Here is a 19,838-nt window from a genome sequence, read left to right as displayed (position 1 = left end):
ATCACAAGGATTAGTTCCAAAGCTGAGAGATACTTTCTCTCTTAGAGTAACATCTTTGCATAAGCATATGCTCTAGAATCTTGTTGAGTTTCTAACTACCATTAATCTACGGATGGTTAAACTCCACTCTAACTCAGAGTAAATGTAAGTTTTGAAAATTTCCCTTCAAATATAACAATCAAACTTCCTATCTCTTATGCCATACTATATCTGCGGGCAGACCATATAGTATGTGGAGATGTTTGATAAAGATTCTTGCACCACTACGGGTGTCTGGAGTTACATCCAATCACTTACAACTCTTTGTTGCTATTACCAGACACATCCCTTCAAGTATTGTCTGGACTCACACAACTATTCGAGTTTATGTGATATTTGAGGATATCCCTCCTTTCCCTCAAGAAAGGTTTTTGTCCTCAAAAACTCTACTCTCAAGCGAACTACGCACTAGTGTCATAGGTCCAAGAACAAATCTAGACCGTGTTTAATATCATATGTTATATTCTTGAGTCCTTCCAAGAAACTTTTAAACATCTTGCAACGAAGATGCGGTATAGTGTCTACGCACATATGGTGCTTTGCAACAGATCAGTGGTTTCACACTTGTAACAAAGTGCTTCATTGTTGCATATTATTACCCTTCATAAGCGGTTACACACTTATGAATCATTTGGGTGGGTTGTACCATCTATCAAGAAAAATTCCAAACTACTAATAACCACATTATCAATCCACAGATAATGATTGAGCTTGCTGCTGCGAGGCCATAGGTTGCTAGATAATTGATGGTAATTACACAAGCCCAATGTCTCATTACATCATACATTCAATATAAATGCAAACATCACAGTACTTCGTGATGATGAACTTAGGAATTTCATCCTATCCCTGTTTTGGTATGAAGTATAACTATGAGAACATTATTTACTGCCTCCTCATTATAGCGGCAAAGCTACCTACCCATCACAGGTGGCAATTTTATCAAGCTATAACCGATGGACAAGCAAATAAACGAGTACTCTTGTAAGAATTTCATAACCATATCTCACACCAAACTCATAATCACTACGGATTAGTGAATGTTGTCTGATAGAGGTAGAGGGGATCATCAAACTACGGATGACGTTGACAACTCACTAGGACTAGTGATGTGTAACTTTTAAGTTACTCCACTCTCCTTGCTTATTCCATACCATCGAACAAATCGGTCCCTTGATTTGAGCAACGTCAACATATTTATGAGTACCTCGATACTCATGGATTGTGGTTCGGCAATTTAAAATGTTGATCTAGAGTATCTTTCACTTGAGGATCTTAATTTTATTAGCAGCTATGTATTAGTAGTGAGTAACTACGTACCCACTATCATCACACTAGTAGCTCCATACTAGTCTGTGAGTAACTCCGTACCCAATGGCGTACCTCCCCCGAGTGGGAGTACCATATACAACCATCTATAACAAGATGCTTAAGTCACTTGCTGCTAAGAAGTGACTACACAAATTGACCCCTCCATTGCACATTGCAGTACAATCTCTGGTATTACAACACGAATTTTTGGACGTCCTTATCATAGAGGTCAACTTAAAAACTAGTGCATAGGTCTTGTGGAGTCTCGGCTGACCTAACCACACCACTGATGACTTCCTACAAAAAATGTGGCGCCGAAGTCACCACCTATGTACTTTAACTCCGTAAAGTACATGGTCTTCATCTATCATCTATGGAAAGTTGTAAAACATTCCTGCGATGGATTTTTATCACCCTAAAATTATTGTGCACTATTTTAGTGTGAAGAGCTTTTTTCCTGGGTACCATGGTTCACCCCAAGCTCATCTGTTGCTAAATTCTCCGATTTAACAAAAGATATGTCTGCCTCCGAACACTCCAGCTCAGCCCCAGACTTTGAGTTTACTTCTTAACACTCCGGTTAAGTCAAAACTCACCAGATACAGTCGGATTTGCCACTAAGCTCTCTGGCTTAGCCTCCTATCCTAACTCAGCCCGAGTTTATGTACACTACATATGTCGGATCCGATACTAACAACAACCAGGCTCGTCTGGAGTGAGATACTACTCACTATTGCCATGTAAAACCTTATTAAATCCTAGAAATGCTCCACTCATTCCCCAGGGGTCATACGACTTATAGGGTTTACACGCACATGAACTTTGTAAGCAAAATAGCCTGTCTCATGAAATATTACAATTGCTTATGTAGGAAAGTAATATATTTCCCAAATTCATATGGTAGCAACTAAAATGTGCTCACAATCGCACACTTATGTTGAACATAGGCAAGACTACGCTTGCAAAATGCTATAGGGCGTCCCCCATGCATGAAACTGTCCAACCAAACTAGTCTTACTGCTAACCTCTAGATTTAGATCACTCCGAAACTAAATCACTCTGTTAGCACTAGTACACCATCATGGTCTTGCTACCTAGAGCTTCTCCGAACTTTGTAACTGGGTTTTATCCCAACTTATGGCTATATTTGGTAATTTTCAAAGTTCAAATTTTATCTTGCACACTTTATCACTACAGACAAGTGTACATACAGACCTGCCAAAGAGTCAAGTTATATGCACAAGCCTTGGCATCCCATTCCACCAAGACTAAAATCGATTCCGTGAGAATTTGATGTCCCATACCACCAAACCAATTGATGTGACATATAAAAAGGCTCTTTCCCCCCTCGAAAGATCACCACAAACTCTCGAGCAGTGGGATGTCGACGCATGGCAATAAAAAGAAGAGAAAACCATGCTAGTAAGTTTAAGAACAGTTCTCTTCGTCGATCAACTTCTATAAGGGCATTGAGCATTACATCTCAAGACTATACCCCTTCAGATTTACCTTATCAATCCTAAATCTGCTATTATTATCTAGGCGTATGCTAATCCCTCAGATTAGTACTCCTAGATAAACCATTCAATTGAGTACTGCTAGCAGCACTGCTAGCCCCTTTATCCCAAGTAATACACACCTTAGGGATTACTTTTACAAGGCAATCTACGTGACTAAATCAAACTAGTCACTACTCTCTAGGCCCAAGTAGTGACACTATTTTGTTACTACCAACAAGGGCCAGCTTGCCTCTACGGGCCAAGGCTCTCTTGTTGCTACAAACAGTACGCAACTTGTTTGGACACAAGGCATAACCACATCAAGACTACGCTTGTACATGGTTCTCATTTGCCAAAGTTTATCACAATCTTCTAGCAACTGTTAAAAGATTGTGAAGGGTTATGAGCACTACGGCTCAATTAGGCTTACCTTGATTTCTCAGGATAAGCACTTCGTCTAATTTGGGCACAACTGATGCCATTGCCGGTCCTCTTAGCCCAAGTAAAACACACCGTAGTTTTAGATTTACACGATAGCCAAACTACGTGACTTTGATGGTCAATACTAAGTCTATGCTCAGCTTAAATTTAGTCTCTCTGAACCAAATGTGTGATCACCACACGTGCTATCCTCAATTCACTTCGAACTAGGACCAAGTCACTCCGGACTAGACCTGAGTGGTGACACTGCAGAGAAGGTGTGTCTACAGAAGAACACATTTGTTTGTCACTACAAAACAAACACAAATTTGTCCGAACAAAAACTTTAACTCTAGCAAGACAACGTTCGCAAAAGTGGAAATTGAAATCTGGCGAGGCTACGCTCCCAGAGTCTTCATAACAAAAATAAAAATGATCGAGAGGCTGTGCCTTGTTGGGATTATCCCTTTGCGGGGATTATCCGTCCTCCCCAATCGAGAGAGAGGATTGTTTGAATTTAGTTTCATTTTTAATTTCATTAAAAATGAATAATGAAATATATATTTAAAAAAATAAATATATTTTTTTCTCATCTGCTGGGCTGGTTGGCTACCTGGTGGTCGTTGCCACTGCCTGCTGGCTGCCCCTGGCTGGTTGGCCTGGCTGGCCGCCTAGTCTCTTCAGACGGCGCACACGCAAGGCTCAGACGGCGCATAGGTCAGCAAGTCGCCCCCCCTACAGACGTGGGTTTCGGGTGGCGCACATAATGGCTCTTCGCCCTACTCTCTACACAACACATAGTGTTATGGCTACTTTTCGCCCTTGGGTGCTCTTCGCCCCCCTCAGACGACGACCTTCCTTCAACGCAAGTCGCCCCACCTCTTTACACGAGTTTCAGCATTCTTTCGTGGGGCTGGTCTTCGCCCCCCCACACAACGCAGGCCATTTAGCATTTCAGCCCCCCCACGCAGAGTTCATTTAGCATTTCAGCTACGAGTCTTGGGCTGGTTTTCGCCCCCCACCCCCACACACAGTCTACGGGTGGCTCCTCGCCCCCCCTCAAAACCATTGACAAATTGTTTCGCAGCAGACAAGCTTAACAGAAAAAAAAACGAGAAGCTTACCTCCAATTTGCTTGCTGTGTGTGACGGGGAGAGAGAGAGAGAGAGAGAGAGAGAGAGAGAGAGAGAGAGAGAGAGAGAGAGAGAGAGTTCTTCCCTTCAAAATCTTGGCCGCCTCCCTCCACACACCCCATTGTGGAGATAAGGGTGAGAAGATGAATGGTTGAAAACCATCGACGAGTGGGCTCCGGTCCCTCGGTCACGCGCGGACTCTGACGATCCCATCGAACCACGCTCTGATACCAGTGTTAGATATCCGTAACGCCACTACGGGCGTTACCACAAGAGGGGAAGGCCTCTGGCTCACCACCCAGTCATAGAGGAAGAATGAGGATTGCCCCTCATCCCCCAGGCTATATAGTGTGTGGCCTGCCGTCCACACTAGCCTGGCCGCCCATGATTCCGCATGGGCGTCACCTCCCACTGAACCCCGGACATGGCCATCCGGTCTGCCCGTCGGTCCCACAGGCATTATAGCCTACGTGACATAAGGTAAGAATTAAGTCTAGAATCAGGAAGTGGAATTTTAATAAATCCTTTTGATGGAAAACATTCTTCTAGGCTCTATAATATAGATCGACCAATTAGAAACCAAAAAGGATTTATCATTAGGTTAAAATCTTGGACGGTGGGTGCAAGGAAACACACCCTTATTCAAAAATGATAGTGTAAAAATTTTCAAAGGTTAAAATAAGAGATCTTTCTAGACATCAATATTTACACACATGGAAAATGTGGAATATTGGAAAATAGAAGATAATTATCATAAAAAGCATAAAATATTCAAGCATGATGAGGTAGCAAACAAGTGGCAAGTGGTGGCATAGACTTAGGAGAGTGTGACCATTGTCATAATAATGAGAAAATTGACACCTTGCAAGGAGAGGGAATCACACTTTAAGGGGGCACCTAGAAATCACATCAATGGGCCATTTTTTATTTAAAAAAACTACATGAGGTGGCTAGATATTTCCTCTTATTTTTAGATGGGCATAACTAGGCCAATTTTGACTAAAATTAAACTAGATTAAATGGGAACCTCTAAACTTAGAGGGCACCCCCATCTCCCCTATAAATAGAGCCTCCCCTTTTGTAAAAAGTTAGTCTAAAATAATTTTAGTGTATTTCTTCTTCCTCCCTCTCACTCTCCTTTATCCCCGTAGTAGAAACCTTAGTTTTTTCTATAAACCATTGTGTTTCTTGCCTAATCTTCATCTTGGAGGCTAATCTCTCTCTTGGAAATTAAATAAAGAAAATTCTTGAGATTTATATTTAGTTATTTAGAAGATACATAGAGTTTCGTATAATATCATGACCATATGAAATGGGTCTTAGTATAAGAAACAAGCGTTTCTATGGGATGACCACCTTGTTGGGCGGAGGTCAAAACAAACCTCTCTAAGTACCAGCGTAGTCCGGTGGGCTGTCAGGAGTGATTTTCGTAAAAATATCTAGCGCGCTGTCCCGTGACCATAAGGGTGCTTCCCGTGTCTCAAATAGACAATTAGATGACCTTTTATCTTAGAGGGTGGTGGACCGTCATATTATAAATTTCAATCATGATTAAAGTAGTTCCGGGTACTCGTTTGAGTCCCGAAAAAATGGGAGACTAGGGTATTGTGATGGTGTTGAATCCAAATTTGACCCCATAATTCTCAAATTCATAGTAGAAATAGCCTAACTTGAAAATACCCCTTTTGGACCTGTAAAAATAAGTTGTTAAGAGTAGGAAGAATATAGGGACTTCGTTGGTTATCATGTCAAGACCCCAGACCTGACCCAAAAGCCATAATCGCGCAAGGGTTAAATGGTAAAACATTTACCCAATTAAGGGTGCAAAACATTTACCCAATTAAGGGTGCAAAATAAAGATGAGTTCGTTCTAGAATAAGTTTGAATTCAATCCCACTCGAAAATAGTAGATTAATTAAGCGAAAGAGGAAATTCATGACTATTCCTTTGGGAAAGTCCAAAAATTGAAATAAAAGATCTCGTGAGAATAAAAACTTAGAAATCTTAGTTGAAAATTCTTATTTGTGAAAATATAATCAATCACTAGAAATCTTTACTTGCATAGAAACTTGTTTTGATAAAGGAACTGTTTTATGCCAGAATGCTGGGGGAGAGCATTTGGTTTATTGTTATAAATAAGGTCGTGTACCCAAGAAGAGCACGACGCGGGAAAGTCTACCAAGGTCTTGACCAGCCTCGGTAAGATTAAAATGGTGTACTCCCAGTACGATGGGCAAGGGGCCGATGAAGCGGTCCCTGAGTGAAGTGCTAGGACACCTAAGGAGGATCCTAGAGGGTTCTGACCAGGTGATGCTCGGGCTCGCGGTCGTCGATGACACCCATGCGTATGACGAGGGAGATCTTCATGGATTGGCAAGAAGTTTTATGTATAAGAAATAAATTTTGAAAACTAAATCTAGAACTCGTTGTTTGGTCAGTAGACCTTCAAAATAGGGCATCCGGAATGATACTTATTTTTTGAAAAGGATGGAATTTGGTATATTCAAGTTGTGAAAATGTATTGGTACTGATATTTGATTACTCATCCTTGTCTTAAGAGGAGTGTGTGAGTAAATGTCTAAGAGGAGTGTGTGTGTATTTGTCTTCGAAAGCAAAATGGCATTTCAATTATGGGTGGGTGAGTAATTGAATTTCCACCAATACAGTGGTTGGGTGGTCGTCGGTAGTCGTCGGTAGTCGTCTAACCCATGGGATTGTGGACTGGATCGGTGGAATTTCTTATAGTTGAAATATAAATAAATCAAGGGTAGAAGTTTAGTTCAAGATACGTACGGTAGATAGAGAACCCGAACAAGTCTTGCTTTAGGGGACCGGATCATCGGGTGTGCCTCACACACGAGGGGGAAAAAGCATTGATCTCTTTGAACCAAGTGCAAGACTTTCTCCTCTTACTACGGGCTGGGTCACTCAACAACATGACACAGTCTGGATTAGAAGACCATTAGATTAAATGACCACGTTAGATAGTTTGTGTTAGATTTTTCCTTGGAGGAATCGCCCATGTTTTCTTAGCAAGAAAATTTTTCAGGGTTTGGCTTAGGGAAGAGTCACCGGATAGTCTCTTTCTCGGATAGACGTAGGCGAGGCCCTGAGTGGGATACTCTACCCTGTGTGTGTGTAGTTGCTATTCCGTTGGTAGCATTCCGATAGGTTGTGGAGAGTAGGGGTCTCACAACTATCTATACTCGCGTCGATAAAAACTTCACAAAGAAAGCATCAATAAAAACCTCGGAACAAGCATCTGTATAAAAGTTGGTACATATGTCAGAACACACGTCAATATCAATGCCGGTATCTATGTCGAAATCAGTGTACCTACTTCTATCCCAAAAATAGTTTATTTTCACTCGTATTTCGATGTTTATACCGACGCGTTTACTGACGGACATAGAGAATTACTGATGCTTTTGTTGATGGATGCAGGGAATTATCAACGTTGATACTACCGACGCTTTTACAGATGGATGCAAGTTTTTTTTTGAATAAATAGATCATACATGTATAATTGTATACCTGGATACACCATTTGCTAAATATTTGAATAAAAAAGCTAGATTCAATTGAAATTTGACACACTTAAGTTATCACCACAAACAAAGATGTACAAAATCAAGTTGAGCATCTAAATGCATTACTTAGTGTCAAACAACAATGAGACATTGATACCAATTGATATATATACTTATACGTGTCTAGATATACAAAAAAATTGCCGCATATACGAGCGACCTATATATGCCCACAAGGGGTGCAAGAAAGATTTCTACAATTTCGAAACCAAAAAGATCTATACAATATTAAAGCCATGCTAGCTAAAAGGTCTCCAATCTACTACGAGCTCCTGTTAAACGAGAGGAGGCTCAGGTACTGCTCTCTGCAAAAACAATGCAATACCCACGAATTAGTATATACAAACTTACAAAAAACCTGAAACTGGCATATGGTACGATGTACTTACCAAAACCACAATATTCCAATCTATATTTTCCCCGTCATGATCAATGCGCTCAAGCAAGGCATAAGTGCCATGCTTGAATACATAGCGCTCCTCCAGCTCAGTAGCCTGGCATCCAACCACCCTCTCTTGCATACATGAAAACAAAACATTTAAATAAAAAAAATCTACTATACACTAGTTGGAATGCAAATGAGAGGCTACAAAAAGCATGGATACTTACAAAGTACTCATAAAATGAGTCCCATTCACCACTCCCGAGGTGCAAGCTCCCCATGCTCTCTAGATGCTTTGTCACTACTCCTTCCTGCTACAAGTATACGGTTGAGGATTTTTGGCATGCTTCCTCGCCTCCTCATCCCGTGGCTCTTGGTCAATGAACCAAGGCTTTTCTCCCCCTGTTTTCACTGCTTGGGTGACATCCGACCTCCTGTGTTTCATACAATCTCTCATGAGATCATAGATCCACTTATTGGGGGTACTTCCTTGCTACCTAGGGCAGGCTTGAATTCACTCTTGAGTTCATTGCAAACCCTTTTTTTTTAAGATGGAAGGTGGAGGAATTTGGTTAAAGTATCGTAGGTAAATACTATTTTGCATAGTTCCCTCACACAATTGCGCATCCCCCCTGACCAACATCATCAAGTACCACCTTCCCTTCCTGCACCATGTAAAGATGCTGATCTGCATTAGGGAGAGGGCTACTACCAAAACATCGACTAGATTGACGCAAGAAGATGGGGGTGTCGACCATACTTTGTATAGGTGGACGCTCTCATGGAGGGGTAAATACATCGGTGGTACCACGACTGCGGTTGGAGGAACGGCCCGAGGGTGGGGGGTTTGAGTAGGGGATGGTATGGGTGTAGGTGTGACGGTGGTGGTGGTTGACGATGGGCCTGCACCCGCGGCCTGCACCCGGCTCGCCATGGCTGCTTGCTTGGGAGTGGCTTGTGTAATGAAAGCCCGAAATTGGTTAGGGCTCATGACGCGTGGAGTAGGTAGGACAATTGGTTGGGGGGGTAATGCCGGGGGTGATTTCCGGCCTATATGTACAGTCCTCCATCTACATATGTGCATGGATATGATGGATATGCAAGTTATAATTAGGACTAATTAACACACTAATCAGCACACTAATCAACTTCATTTGAAAAGCACAAAATCAAAATAATATGAAGAGATTGAGGAGAGAAAATAGGGCTTACTTTTGAGAGATTAGGGATAGATAGTAGTGATATACAACCTGCAAAAAAACCAAAAAATAAAAAATTAGAACACAATAAAAACCTACAAAAATAAGAAATCCAAGAAAGATGGAAACATAGGAGAGTGCAGAGATGTAGCAAAGAGAGAGAGAGAGAGAGAGAGAGAGAGAGAGAGAGAGAGAGAGAGGAAAACCAAAAGCTCACTGGGGGGGGAAGGGGGTTGAAAAAGCCTATTAAAAAAATCCTTAAGAAAAGTGATTAGAACATTTAATTTGGTAAAAATTAGGAAGGAGGCAAGATGCTAAAGTAGGAGAGTGTAGGGATGTAGGAGAGAGAGAGAGAGAGAGAGAGAGAGGACATGCAAATTAGAAAGGAAGCAAGATAAGCTCACCAGGGGGAAGGGGGTTGAAAAAACCTACAAAAAAATCCCCAAAAAAAAGAGAGATTAGAACATTTAAATTAGGAAGGAAGCAAGATGTTAGAGTAGGAGAGTGTAGGGATATAGGGGAGAGAGAGAGAGAGAGAGAGAGAGAGAGAGAGGACATGAAAATTAGGAAGAAGCAAGGTTTACTCACCAATCAAGGAAGAGGGGAAGCCAAAAATGAGCAAAACAGAGTCCGCGTTTTGGCTCTGTTATTTTTCTAGTGTCGGAATATGCATCGGAGATCTCATCGGAGATTAAGTCAGAATTGTTGAGAGATGTAATCGTGCGATGTTGTGTGTATGTGGGAAAGCACCCTAGAGGTGCAAGATATTGTGGTAAGATAAGAATGCCACATGTATGGTGTATGAGTGTTAACCAAAAGTGTGGAAAAGGAGTTGCCACTTGGATGATGACATGTAAAGTGGGATAAGGCTAGAAAGCCTATATCATTGTATGGATCATTTGTAATATGCAATAGAATTGAGTGTTGAGTGTGCAATCTATGTCTCTCTCTCTCATGGTGTGGTTTAATCCACCTTAATTATGTTGCTTAATCTATGTCTATCACCATGATCAATCCCATTTTAGGATTGTTTACATGGTATCAAAGAGCTTGGGTGGGCTCTTGGTCATGTGAATATATATATATAGTTTTCTTGGTTATGTGTTTATTTGATTAAGCATTATTTTTAGTTTATTATGAAAAAAATTAAGCACTCATATTATCATTTGGATTTGCATCTATGAGGATTTGAGAGAGATTTGGAGCTGCCATTCTCAAGTTTAAGAGGAGATTTGTAACAAGGAGGTTGCATAGAAGCTGCCCCCACGAGAGTTACAAATGGGAGTTTTGCAACATGGAAAGTCTGCTCATCATCATCATGGAAGCTGAAAATGGAGATTTCAGCAAAAATGAAGTCTTGGAAGCTGCCTCATCTCATCAAAAAAAGATGCAAATTGTAGTTGCAGCAAAGAAGGTTGGTCTTGTGAATCTTTGCCTCAATGATTTGGTGTTGAGCATGGGAGGATGCTCAATGTTCAATGAAGGGTTGCTTAGTGATGGGATTTGTGAATCCTATGGTTCTTTGCATTTGGGCAAAGATGTTGAAAATGCATGGTTGCTTGGCTGTGGGGACATGCAAGTTTATGGGCTCATTTGGGAGTCCATGTGTGCATCAAGAGGAGGATGCACTTTTGTGTTGCTCATAGCAGATGGGCAAAGAGTGGAGGCATTTGGACTTTCACGTATTTGGCACCTTGTGGTCTCCAATGAGAGACTAAATCAAAGCACCCTTGAAGAAGGGTGCAACAAGCAAAGGCATGCATAGTGTAGAGCTTGTAGTGGCCAAAATTGGTGGTCACAACAAGGAACCTCACGAAGAAATACCATGACAAAGGGCTTTACAAGCTGTAGGCAAATCAGCGTTACAGAGAAGTTGTAGCAAAAGGAGGCTACATATCATTGATGGCAATGTCACCATTGTTGAATGAAAAAGAAGAGCTACGAGAGCAGCCGGTATAACATAAAAGCATCTCACAAATCAAAGAAGGCAATTAAAGCCATGGAGGCCAGCAAAATCAAAGTAGTTATGTGTTGATAGCAAAGTAGGTGTGGAAATACAATAGTCACAAGAAGCTGCAATCCACTTGAAGTTTAGTTGTGGCAAAGAGAAGAAGTGGCCAGCATAGGTAGATTTAGCAAACAAAAAGACGAAGAGAGAGTTTTGGCTATGGCGACAGAATGATCCGCTTGGACGCCATTAAATCTCGCACCACTGAAAGATTAAGAGATTCCGCAAGCGAGAAGCAAAGAGAAAAGAGGGGAAAAGAAAGATGGAGGTTCAAATCTTTCTGGCTATGGAGAAAAGAGGCAGCCATGCAAGGGTATCATTGACAGAAGGGGTTTAGTGTGGCCAAGAGACAAGCTGGCTGGGATCACAAGGAGATTGAGTGTGAGAAATGGCTTAGGAGAACCTTGAATTAGCAGAGACGAAGTAAAAAAAACATTGCAGCACGAATAGCAGGTAAAAGGTGAACACACTCACGTGGCTGAAAGCAGTAGAGAGAGGTGAAGACAGTCGACAATAGGGAGAGGCAAAAATTGCCAACAACATCAATGTCACCTAGAGAGAGCATAGCTTCCAGAAAGAAGAATCTGTGAAGAAGATGACCATGTAAATGTGGGTCCATCCATGACTATAGCATAATCAGAGCCGAGTGTTGGCATTCGGCATGTAGGAGAGGAAGCGGCGTAGTTAACGCCCGATGGGTGTACGCTATGAGATAAAAGGTTTTTTATATATTTATTTAAAAAGACCTTTAAGTTTTTTATTTATTATCCTGCACAACAGTAGTCCAAAAACTACTTAAAGATCTATCCTTAAATTTTCTTTGGATAAGGATGGTTTCACATAATCCCAAACAAGCATATGTTCACATAATCCCAAACAAGCATATGTTCACATGGATGGTTTTTATAACCTGTTTCAAAGGATTGTTCCTATGTGGGTGCCCTGCCCGACTACCATTAGGAAATTTTTGAGCTCATTTTGGGGCCCTGTAAGGAAGTTTGACCGGAATATTCCCTCCAAAAAGGGGCACTGGATAAAATTTTTGCAAACGAACTCCAAATTTGTCGGACCTCACATATTTAGATTCTACTCAACTTCCATTTTAATCCATTAGGAATTTTTTATTTTTATTTTTTAACAACTTCCATTTTAATCCATTAGGAAATTTTTGGAGTTCGTTTGCAAAAATTTTATCCAGTGCCCGACAAATTTGCAGTTCGTTTGCAAAAATTTTATCCAGTGCCCCTTTTTGGAGAGAATATTTTGGCAAACTTCCTTACAGGGCCCCAAAATGAGCTCAAAAATTTCCTAATGGATTAAAATGGAAGTTGTTAAAAAATAAAAATAAAATTCACCCATGTTCTTAGGGGTAACCATACCCGAGCCTGCGTGCTCGAAACGAGGATTTTTTTGTAATCACCCATGGTATGAGGGTTGCCCTGTGAGACCGAGCTCACCGAGAAGCTCAAAATGGTTATTGTGATGTGTGAATGAGCGATGCACGTGTGAGGTCCGACAAATTTGGAGTTCGTTTGCAAAAATTTTATCCAGTGCCCCTTTTTGGAGAGAATATTCCGGTCAAACTTCCTTACAGGGCCCCAAAATGAGCTCAAAAATTTCCTAATGGATTAAAATGGAAGTTGTTAAAAAATAAAAATAAAATTCACCCATGTTCTTAGGGGTAACCATACCCGAGCCTGCGTGCTCGAAACGAGGATTTTTTTGTAATCACCCATGGTATGAGGGTTGCCCTGTGAGACCGAGCTCACCGAGAAGCTCAAAATGGTTATTGTGATGTGTGAATGAGCGATGCACGTGTGAGGTGCATGCACATGGGTTGGTTCCCACCCGAACTTCTACGTTCAAATTGGACTTAGTGCTTCCGCTCTGTGAGTGAGTCGGCTCAAAATGGACTTGGTGTCTAAGATGGTACACACACACACACATGTTTGGTTGATGGACACTCCAATGTATCATTGAGGGGGAGTGTTGAGAGGTAGCGATTGCAGTTGTGCAATGCTACATTGATATGGGTGACGGGTGAGTTGTGGAACACCTAGATTAAGAGGGGGTGTTGAGAGATGTAATCGTGGTGTTCTGTGTATGTGGGAAAGCAGGTGTAAGATATTGTGGTAAGATAAGAATGCCACATGAATGGTGTGTGAGTGTTGACCAAAAGGGTGGAAAAGGAGTTGCCACTTGGATGATGACATGTAAAGTGGGATAAGGCTAGAAAGCCTATATCATTATATGGATCATTTGTAATATGCAATAGAATTGAGTGTTGAGTGTGCAAGCTCTCTCTCTCTCTCTCGCGGAGTTCTTAGTGTAGTTTAATCCACCTTAATTATGTTTTCTATATCATTATATGGATCATTTGTAATATGCAATAGAATTGAGTGTTGAGTGTGCAAGTTCTCTCTCTCTCTATGGAGTTCTTAGTGTAGTTTAATCCACCTTAATTATGTTGCTTAATCTATGTCTATCACTATGATCAATCCCATTTTAGAATTGTTTACAGGAATGTGTCAGAAAATACATCGATAAAAGCGTCAGTATACACCAAATATGTTTCTAGAATATTACCGACGTTTTTTTCGGTGTTATCTCTGACGTATGTTCTTACGACGATGAAAGATTATTATATTATAAAAGTGTACACAATCTTTGAAATTTTCTACCTCGACACATTTCCCATTAGAATTTAAACTTTGGCCGACTAAACTATGGCCTCGTATATAAAGGGCCATTCGTCCTCTCCTAAAAAACACAAATTTACAATCATGGATGGTGTGAATACTATAAACACGAGAGGACACCCAAATGTAGAGGAGAAATGCTTGTGCCCTTGCAATCGATGCAAGTACCAAATCTCTTGACAATGAAGAATTTGCAATGACCATGTAAAGAAAAATTGTATGTTTCCAATTGAGCATCTAAATGCATTACTTGGTGTTGCGAATGTACGTCCTCATCAAAATGAGCAACAGATAGATTACTTGGACCTTCAACCCGATGGATAATGACCTGAGAAAGTACTAATTAGCCTCATGGTGAAGAAGAAACTATGGTGGACTCTCTGATGTATTTGGAGCAAGACATGGATGACATGATAGATGCCCTACATGACATAGGGGATATTGAGCGAGAAACAACGCAGGAGATGGGCGGTGTCCATTGACGTACGGAGCAAACCTCAAGAGAAGAGTAAGAGCTGTGTAGGCTGGCCCGTATGACTCTGTATCATGGTGCACGTATATCTGTTTTGCATACATGCCTTACAATGCTAAACTTGCAATCAATATTTGGATGGTCTGATACTAGCGTATCAAAACTTTTTACATAAGTACTTATCACCCTTTCCATTTTTAATCTCTTTCTTTTACCTTTTTTAAATCATTGTTTGTGAATTTCATAGGTCATTAAGAGATCAAATATTTCCAGAAGGCAACAAGATGCATGCAGACCATACGTGTGCAAAATCCATATTACAATCCATTGGTATGGACTACAATTCCTACCATGCTTGTCCAAATGATTGTGTTCTTTATCAGAATAAACATGCAGGCATTGCACAATGCGAAGAATCCAGATATAGGAAAGATGTCCAAGGAGCAAGGGTTCCTGCAAAAGTACTCAGGCATTTCCCTATCACTCCACGAATTCAAACCATGTTCAAGTGTAAATCCATGGCGTCTACGATGTCTTGGCATTGAACCACTAGATCCACGAATAATGTCTTAGCATTGAACCAGTAGATCCACGGATGTCTTGCCTCGTGTATCATTATGGTGCCTTTGCCAATTACCACGACCTTGTTGACTCCCCTGCCTCTAAACTAGCCTCTTCCACCTATGTGTTGTTGTTGCGAATCCTGGGACTGTTTTTTGCTGTCTGCTAACCATAATTCTAAATTACCTGTTTGGCTACCACCTTGGCCACGTTCACCACCTCTATCTCATCCTCTACCTAAACTCCTCTACCTAAACTTGTGTAGAGGGCCTGCTGCTCTAAACTGTTTTTGTTTTGTAATGAAAAGACTGTTGATCTTCACCCAAATTCTTCTCTTCAATGATATCATTGACACCAAATCTGTGAAGTTGGGAATGTTCTCCCAAGCCTAAATAGACATCTTGAACGCCTTGTATTGTGGCCCGAGACTACATAGACACACTTCCACCTTATCATCATCAACAGAAACACCAATTGATGCAAGGGATTCCACAATGCCCTTGATCTTCAAGGCATAATCATTCACATACATATTTTTCTTCTCCACAGTATGAAGCTCATTCTTCAACTGAATCTTTCGTGCCTTGGTGTTAGTTTTATAGCTTCACCAAGGTGTCCCATTCCTCCTTAGGTGACTTGGCATCCTGTATATGCTTAATCATAGTGTCATATATGCTGATAGAAAGCCAATACATGACTTTCCTTAGTCCTTAATTCCAATCCTTGAATTCTTTTACATCTGCAGCAGTTGGATTAATCTCTGGTATCTCTAGTGCCTCCTCATGTTCACCTTCAATGTCCAGTAACCTTTTCCCATCAAGAAATTTGTCAATCTAGACCTCCAAGCATAGAAGTTGTTCTTGTCAAGCTTCTCTGCAACAATCTGGTTTATTTTATCATTCGACATCTCGTCTGCAACACAAATTTACCAAAAACAGCACTCTTGTTTGACCTGCACAAACTGCTGTATTCTCTGCAGCAGCGGTACTATACTACACCCAAACTATCATAACTAGTGACCTCAATTTGCATACATACACCCAATGGCAACTTTAAGACCTTGCAGTACACACAGTTTCTACAAAACCAATCACCCTTCCTACAGCTCTAAAAATAGAGCTCTGTAGAGAATCGAAACTTACCTGCAATGCTCGGGAATGCCTACGAACTGAAAAACGGAGGTCCAGACGCGCCCAAAACGCGTTTTCGGTTCAAAAACTACTATCTAGTAATAAATAGTATAGTTGCCTTATAGCTCTGCTCCCACAAAGAAAGCTCCTCAATCGGAGTTCGTTTGCCGTTGCCTTCCAAGGGTGTAGTAGCCAACACAAAGGGGGAAGAGTAGATGAAGCTCTTACCCTCGTACCGCTTCATGTGCTTCTCTTACTTGCCGCTCATCCCTTAGCATGAACCACGCTCTGATACCATGAAAAGATGCAAGGGAGAAGAGAGCTTGAACTCTTGCAAGCACACACACACTCACACAAACCCTAGAAGAGAACACACAAGGTGAGAGGCTGAAAATTCTTCTTCTTCTTCACACAACAAAAGGTGTCTACAAAGAAGATAAAGTGACTAACACACATAATAGAGTATATATAAGCAGTCCATAATGTGAACAGGCTAAGTGGAGTGGGTAGGTGTGGACTAGTCGATATAGTCGAGCTGTAGAATCTATGGCGAAGATATGTTTGTACCAGCTACCAAACTCGCCAGTGATGTAAATGTCGAACGGTCATGCAGGTGTATGGTGAGTGTCAGTTCATGTTAAGCTTGACATCTTAACATGCTACTCATGGGAGTAGCCATCGAGTAGCCACCATAGAAGCTTGGGCCATAAGATCTAAGAAAGATAAAGTGTATATTATTAAAAGATAAAATAGTCCTAAGGCTGGCGCCTTTTATAGCCCCAAAGGCCCCATATGCCCAAATCCCACATGCTAAATGTGTCCTAAGCCTCCATGTTGCTAAAAATACAACTTACACATGCACATGAAGGTGTAGTGGTAAACAAGAGGGGAATGGGATGGAAGTGATTCGGGGCAAATGCAATTCTCACTATTTTGCCATAAATTTTGGACAAAGCATTAGAGGAAACATGGACTCCAATTGGGCCCTTTAAGGATTTGTATACATTCTCTCTCTACCAAAATGGGCTCATGGTGAATTTTTTACAAATCAACTCAGAATTGAGCAAATTTTGGACATTTGAAACTTACTCTTTAAGACCTTTCCAATGATATACAGCATGATGGGCAATTTTCCATATTCAAGAAGTCCTCAAATTTGGTGTGATGATGTGGTATTTGGGGACTTCTTGAATATGGAAAATTGCCCATCATGCTGTATATCATTAGAAAGGTCTCGAAGAGTAGGTTCCAAATGTCCAAACTCCGCTCACTTATGAGTTGATTTGTAAAAATTTCACCATGAGCCCATTTTTGTAGAGAGAGAATGTCTACAAATCCTTAAAGGGCCCAATTGGAGTCCAAATTTTCCCTAGTGACCAATATCACCACTCTAAACCCATTCTCTTTTTTTGAGACCTCTTTGGCACATGAAACCTTGTAAATGAAGAATATGTTCAATCACAATCCTTGGAAACACCAATATATTAAGTCACAATTGAATTAAACACCAATATATTTTGGATTTAATTACTTCAAAACATTAAGTAATTGAGAAGTAGTTGCCATATTTTAGGAACTATGATATAAATTAAACATGCCTCCTTTAAAACAACAAGATCAAGCATACTACATATTAAAGTCCATAAACAACACGATACCATGACATTGTGAGAAGGTATTATATGGGTTACATACAAAAGCATGAAGCTATATGTTGAGAGAGCTTCCCTTCACATTTTCATGTGTCAGCCAATCAATGAGAAAGGATACCTCACATAAAACATAACTCTTTAAATACAAAATGAAGTCAAAGTCTTCAAAAGCATATTGTATTGGGTTACAAAGGTATTGGGAATTATACCCAAGCTAAAGCCTTAGCCATCCTGTAGATTTCATCATGCTAAAAGAGTTTTTAATTGCACAATATGAAAGCCTTCTCATTGGAATGCCTTTCTTTACCACATGAGATGTAAAATGTGCAAACCCATAATGTCAAGGCAAGTAAATCCACATAGCATTGATCTTGCAAGAAAATGGGGTTTTGAAAACAAGGAAACCAGTGATTTATGTTTATAAAGGGTTGTCGAAAACAGGGAAACCAATTATTGATGTTTACCTTGTGCTCAACGAGCACCATTGGGCATTCTTAAGTGACTTATAGATATTGAAACGTGAAACATGACCTTATGCATAAAGATGAGTACTTGCACTTGCATTCAAAGTCACCATATGAAGGTCCGGGCATGTCCTCAAAAATGGATCAAATTCCGGCCAATTATTGGGGTCCTTCATAAGGAAAACAACACTAGTGATACTTTGGAATATGCAGAGACTCTAATTTGTGCTAAAACAACATCAAGAGTGGCTAGGGACAATGAGTTGCTCTTGTGCCATGGATGTGTAGAGATCCACCAACATCTTCTTGTCTTCATACTCTTTGGGAGGAGTGCAGCCAAAGGAGTGGGAAGGCAAAGGGCCCATGACGAGGCCTCCGGCCTTGGAGGAGGCGGCGAGGAGGAGGTTGACGTAGGCGTCCCTTAACTTGGCCAAGAGCTTGAGAGGGGAACCCCATCGCCACCGAAGCCTTGCTATGGCGACAGGAAAACGCTTGATCTTAAAACACCTTCTCTTTCCTAGCCCACCAATTGGCAGCCTCGCTCTCCTCCGCTTCCTTGCTGATGGCCTCATGTTTAGCCTCTTGTAGCCTGCTGCTGGCCTGGAAGAGGTCAACATCTCTATAATCCAACGGTAAAACTCAGCTCCATAGCCTGCTAAATGGTTTGCTGAGGAGCCCATTATGTGGCTCAATCTCCTGTTGGTTCTTCTCTTGTGTGTGTGTGTGTGTGTGTGTGTGTGTCTGTGTGGGGACTGGGGGGAGAGAGAGAGAGAGAGTGTGTGTTTTGAAGGGATAACTATCGCCTTGCAGAGATCTGTTTGCAGACAATAATTGCAGGCAGCGTTGCCATCTAATGAAGAGATGGTATTGACGAAGAAATCAACAGCCCGCAATGTATAAATCTAAGGAAAAACGGATCTCAAGAGAGCTCGGTTTGCAGGCTTTGTAATGGGTCTGCTTCAGCCATCAAGATAATGAATTGCTAAGTTAACCATCCATGCCACTGTGCCTCATGAATGCTTGCTGAGACTGGGCGCTATTGATGAGTAGAAATGAACTGACAGATTGCTTGGCAGGAGACATTAATATATGAAGAGAAGAAGAGTAGATGTTGGCAGAAAATGGTTGAATATATTAAATGGTTTGGTAGCCAGCTGAAAAGCAGTCACAGAAGCTTCAAGCATAAAGATAATGTTTTTTTTTGTAAATAAAAAAAGTTTTTATTTTTGGAAATTAGACAGTACTAAAAATACAGGGAAGTATCAATATACTAATTCTT

At 40.9% G+C, this 19,838-nt stretch overlaps 1 protein-coding gene across 1 annotated transcript; it reads right to left on the bottom strand.

The window, feature by feature from the left end:
• Window positions 1-18,113: 18,113 nt before the first annotated feature.
• LOC147639054 (uncharacterized) lies at window positions 18,114-19,694 on the bottom strand. The gene has a single exon (XM_086782685.1). The coding sequence runs from the start codon at window positions 19,237-19,239 to the stop codon at window positions 18,799-18,801; it is 441 nt and encodes a 146-aa protein (XP_086638811.1). The 5' UTR covers window positions 19,240-19,694; the 3' UTR covers window positions 18,114-18,798.
• Window positions 19,695-19,838: the final 144 nt, after the last annotated feature.

This window comes from Cibotium barometz, chromosome 4, assembly GCF_041138505.1.
Source record: "Cibotium barometz isolate CiBa-2024 chromosome 4, ASM4113850v1, whole genome shotgun sequence".
In the NCBI taxonomy this organism is placed as follows: domain Eukaryota; kingdom Viridiplantae; phylum Streptophyta; class Polypodiopsida; order Cyatheales; family Cibotiaceae; genus Cibotium; species Cibotium barometz.
The sequence above is the reverse complement of the archived record's forward strand: the minus strand, read 5'-3'. Positions and strand labels throughout refer to the sequence as shown.